The sequence below is a fragment of the Galendromus occidentalis genome, unplaced genomic scaffold (genome assembly GCF_000255335.2).
Source record: "Galendromus occidentalis unplaced genomic scaffold, Mocc_1.1 scf7180000077333, whole genome shotgun sequence".
Classification (NCBI taxonomy): Eukaryota; Metazoa; Arthropoda; class Arachnida; order Mesostigmata; family Phytoseiidae; genus Galendromus; species Galendromus occidentalis.
Genome location: NW_003805321.1, coordinates 1,600 through 6,659, shown reverse-complemented (window position 1 = coordinate 6,659; position 5,060 = coordinate 1,600). Strand labels below are relative to the sequence as shown.

Sequence of the window (5,060 nt, the reverse complement as noted above, 5' to 3'; positions counted from 1 at the left end):
AGATATCATCCTTCAATCCATCCATAGCCTCGCTTGGCGTTGCGTACTCTTCAGGAACACTTTGATCAGTACGGATACCCGAAAAGCTGATGCAGTCATCGGGGTTCGGGCTTAGACGCGGTTGGCACTTCCGGCGATAAATTCTTTCGCTCTCCATTTGGGACGGCTCTCATTGTCAAGAATCCAGCCTCCTCATCGGTAAGCTCCGCGGGTCCGACAGAATGCCGGGAACCCTCTGTATAAAGCTAAGGATATCGAAGCTTTTCCATCGATCCAGCCGAGCGTCATTCTGAGAAAGTGAATTTCGGGCGCAGTTTCGCGTGGAGGGTAAACTTTCGATGGAGCGCGCGGTGCGTCGATCTGAACCACAGTACTGAACTCGTATGTATTGTCGACGCTCGCGGAATCCTTGAGTCCCCCTGAGAGCATACGAATAATAATTATGAATCATCCCTGTGCCATTCTGCGAGATCAGAAACATCCGGAAAGGGGAGGAAGCCCGCCTAATGTATTTTCCTTTTGTTCCTCGGGGGAGTGCGCAAATCCGAAATCCGCGGAACGTCCTGCCGCCTCGGGCATCGTAGAAGCTTTCCTGACCTCTCGCGGAGGGTTCCTGCTCTGACCCCCGAATCGCAAGTCATCAAATTCCGTAATGACATTGTGACCGACGCGGGGCTGAACATTGTCATGGGATATATCCGGAGGCTCAAGAGGGAGTTGTGGTGTAAGTTGCGAAGGTCAAGAGTCTTCGAGCAACTCCATTGTGGTTAGTGATTGTCATTGTCAGGCTTATTCCGATAGCCTTTTCCTTGGGATTGAAAAATCAGCTGCAAACGACACAGAAGTATTTCGGATCGCACGTCTATCCGAACAATTGTTTTTGTTTGGATCTTTTTCGTGTGAACATCAAATCGAGTCAAGGAGCCAATCTTCTCCAACGCCGGAGTCTCAGGGCTCAAACGTGTGCATTGCGAGAACTTTTCTTCCATCTGCTTTCCATACGATTTATTTGAGCGAAGCCTCCTCAGGATACAACTCTTTTGCCACGTCAGCCATGCTTAGAAGAATAAGTTCTTCAGGAAAATTCCCGCAGCAATGATGGCTCCTTGGTATGGCGGATTGCCAGACCCGACAGCGTCGAGAGTCCCTCCGAGCTCTTCCAAGCCCATAGTTCGAAGCGCATGGGAGCCTGCATCAGACTGGAGGAGTCCCATTCTGATTGTGGAAAGTCTACCGGAGACCTCATCCCAGGTTTTTCGGAGTAGTCTCCAATTCGCCCCCGCTGCCGGCTGTGTGATGAGACTTGCCTGTCCACCCCCGACTGCCCTTCTACTCTTAGATTATCATCGCTGGTGGTCCTCTACCCCTTGTGCCTCCTGTTCTTGGGCGCCCTTCGCGTCCTCTGACCATTGTTCCGAGCTCGCGCCTCTGTGCTCGCGAAGCGAACGTAAGCGAATGAATGTGGACGTGGCGATCTGGGGAATTGCGCGACCTCGAGCTCGGTAGAATCGAGTTCGTCTCTCCCGGTTGGAGTGATGACCCTAGCTCCAATCGTACAGACGAGTGGACGTAGAACTGAGAAGCCCTTGCGTGAATATACACCTACTCACACATGAGAAAAAATACAGGACGTGGGAAGAAAAGCTGCGAAATGTTCGAACAGCTGCCGTGTCGTCAGGGTTAATATCACAATCTCGTCGAACAATCAGGTGTCTTAAAATGACCCTGACCTTTTAGGGAGGAGTGATTTATCCGTTGTTTGAATATCTGGAAGCCAGTCATCTTCGGAAGGCATCGGCACTGTAGAGCTCCTAATGACCCTCGATTCGATTAACCTCGTCCAAGCGTCAACATTTTTAAGCTTACCGTCGTCACGCATGGGTCCGAAGTGGAATATCAGGCGTCTCAGGAAAGGTGAAGTTGAAATCTCACCTGACATCTCGTAATCTGAATTTTTTCTTGCAGATACGCGAATGCTGGAAGGGTGCGGTCGTGTCGTGAAGTATTCATTATTCGTGGCGAACCTCGTTATCATGTTGGGAGGTATCGTTGTTTTCTCAGTCGGCGTCTGGACCCTCGCAGATAGGTCAGTTTATCGAAGCCGAATGGATAAGCGACATTTCTCTCGACTCTGCGGAGGCGTTTCGTACCAAACTCAAGTGTCCGCGCTCTTCCGCAGGAGCTTCATGGAACGTCTTTTGGGCACCGATCTGTACGTGTCTTCAGCCGCCATTCTCATCGCCACCGGCTGTATTGTGACTTTCGTCTCATTTTTAGGTTGTCTAGGAGCATTCAAGGAAATCAAATGCATGCTTCTAACAGTGAGTTCGATTCTGGACGAGCATTCAGAATCATTGGAATACCTATTCAAGCCGATGTAACGATGTGCAATAGAATGAGTCCTCGAGCTGGTCAGAGGTCCTGGAAATTCCGAGTCTCTCTGCATCCGGGAGGGAGAATTAATGGCTCATGCTCCGCGCTGCATTTCGAGGATAACGCTTGAAACACCTGCGTGGCATTTCTGCAGTCTCAACAAACCGTCGAGCTCGCAAATCGACGCGTGGAGACGTAACCACGAGGAGATCGGAAATCTCAGACCCCGCTCGTAGAAGACGCTACACCCATTCCAAAAGGAATGAGCGAGCCTCAAGTCAGCGGGCTCGAAGAGGAAGACGAGCCGACGCTCAGCCGATGACGGATTGCGGTCGTAAATCACGGCCGTAAATCATTCTTGTAGAATTCTCCGCCGACTGGACGTCTAGGAGAGTTCTCGAGCCATCCAACGCCGATCATTTCCTGAAAGCTCACATTGAATCGATCGGGATCCGGAAGAAACGGAGCCTCATTGGGGAGTCTGGAAAGGAACTCAAGATGAACGCTCATCCCACATAATTTCTCGAGAGCCTGATAAGGGCTACGAATGGGGGAACGGCTCGGTCTCCGCATGCCGCAGCAGAGACTTCTCGCTCTTCACAGTTCCCTTCCTCTTCATAGTCGATCGAAGATCCATCCGACCTCGGAAATGAACTAAATGATTGCCGTTTTCTTGCCTCATTTCAGTTTTTCGTCATTCTCTTCATGCTATTCATTGTTATGATGATTGGAGGAATTCTTGGCTACGTATTCCGAAATGAGGTTAGTAAGTGTTCGACTTTTCGCTTCAATGACAAAACCGGGCGTCGGCGTCGGCAACACAACGCAACTTCGCCCGACAAGATTCACCTGAATGATGACCGGATTCATTCTGGTTCGATGTCGACTGCGGCGCCTCATCGACTCCTTGCCATCTAATCGCCAAGAGACCCATATCGCGTTGAGATGTCGTGTGCCGTCTTGATAAGCCACCCTGCTCGACGCGGGTTCGACGAAAAAAAAACGAAAATATTTGCGGGAGTTGAACGGCGACCGGCTTGTTCGACGACAGTCCGCGGTACCTGATGAGGATGCTCATCGAACGGGACAATATTCGATTCCCTGTCGGATGGTGTCCCGAAGATTCAATTGAGCGGGGGAGTTCGCGGACGGCCGAAGACCGACGACGAAATCGCATCATGTGAGCTGTGCCGTATGGGAGAACAAGCAAAGCAAATGCGGCATTGGCTGAAAAAGTTGCCAAGGTTGCTTCATCGTTTTCGTTGATTGTCACTGATGTGAAGGTCTCTCTCGTTGTAAGATGAGCTTACTGACTTCGGCTTTCTCGAACTGCTGCTAGCTCAAACATCCACACGGACTACACGACCGATACTGTTGGATCCAGTGTCGACGCGGGCGAGCGAACGAGCGACCGACCGAGCTATGCGACCGCATCTTGATGATGAATTGAACGAGTGGTCAGGGTTCAAGGGCTGTGTAAGGAGTGAGCTTCTGCGAGTTCTCACGGCTCGCCAGACACCCCGCGTTGATCGTTGTCAAGTCTTTATACGCTCAAACGTGTCCAATAGCGTCTACTTTCCTTACGACTGTCGATGTCTTATCGATCCCCTGCTGTTTGTCTGTCCCTAGGTGGACGAGCGGATGTACCAAGAGATGCTGATGTCGATTCCGATTTATAAGAATGACAGCGTTGTCACCAGAGCTTGGGATGCCGTTCAGCGACACGTGAGTATTCGACGTCCGCGATCATGAGTCCTGGATTTTCGGCGGCGTCCATTGAGACCCGATCATCCACGGATTCATTTAGGTACTTATTCGACCACTACATCATTCATCCGCTGGTACGTTTGCCGTCGCGCTTTCGGCCACTCCGGCGAATATCCGTTTCCCCGATGCGTAGCTCAGGACTCGTGAATATTTCCCTTCAGTTCAAATGTTGTGGCATTCCGGGCCAAATTCCAGAGGATAAGCCGTACAAGATCTGGCAACTCAACAGACACTTTAATGACCGCGACGTGCAGGTAATGATCCCAGCGGTTTCCCAACAGCGATATATGGCGACGAGGGCGACCAAAATGATGAGGAAAATGATGAAAGTATCCCTTTCCACGCCCAGGTGCCTGATTCGTGCTGCATGCGGAAAGAGTTGCTTGGAGGCTGCAGAGCGAGCCCTTCCGAAACTGACACTTTCATGGATGTAAGTCTATAAATTATTGGGTAATCCTTCTACCGGAATCCTCGTCGGTCGACGTTCCTCAGTCCTCTCGTGATCCTTCGAATCGATTGTCGATTGCGGCCGCTAATCGAATCGTTCTCTGGTTGCAGAATTGCCACACCCGGGTACGCGACTTCGTCAAAGGGCACGCGAAAATCGTCGGAGGGGTTGGAATAGGCATCGCCTGCTTATTGGTGGTAGGCATGGCGCTCTCTTGCGCCATGTTCCTTATGATCCAGTGAACGACTCAGCATCGTCGAGAGCTTACAGAGACTTCTGCGATAGCCAAAGCAAGCTACATGAGGAACAGGGTGAGCATGCGATGATCATGAATCCATTCTTGCCGAATCCCGCTTCGGACGCGGTGTCCCTATGCAAGAGACTGATGTCGACGTTCTCTTCCAGAACAATGACATCTACTTTTTCGAAGATGCTTCTATGTGTACGACTCCCTTCAACCGAACCTGCCTAT

The 5,060-nt window shown here is 50.9% G+C and overlaps 1 protein-coding gene across 1 annotated transcript; it reads left to right on the top strand.

The window, feature by feature from the left end:
- The first annotated feature begins 687 nt into the window (after positions 1 to 687).
- On the top strand, positions 688 to 4,830 carry LOC100901724 (CD151 antigen). The gene is made up of 8 exons (XM_018639079.2): positions 688 to 724; positions 1,966 to 2,086; positions 2,180 to 2,321; positions 3,061 to 3,135; positions 4,003 to 4,098; positions 4,302 to 4,394; positions 4,490 to 4,570; positions 4,699 to 4,830. The coding sequence occupies exons 1-8, from the start codon at positions 688 to 690 to the stop codon at positions 4,828 to 4,830; spliced, it is 777 nt and encodes a 258-aa protein (XP_018494595.2).
- The last annotated feature ends 230 nt before the right edge of the window (positions 4,831 to 5,060 follow it).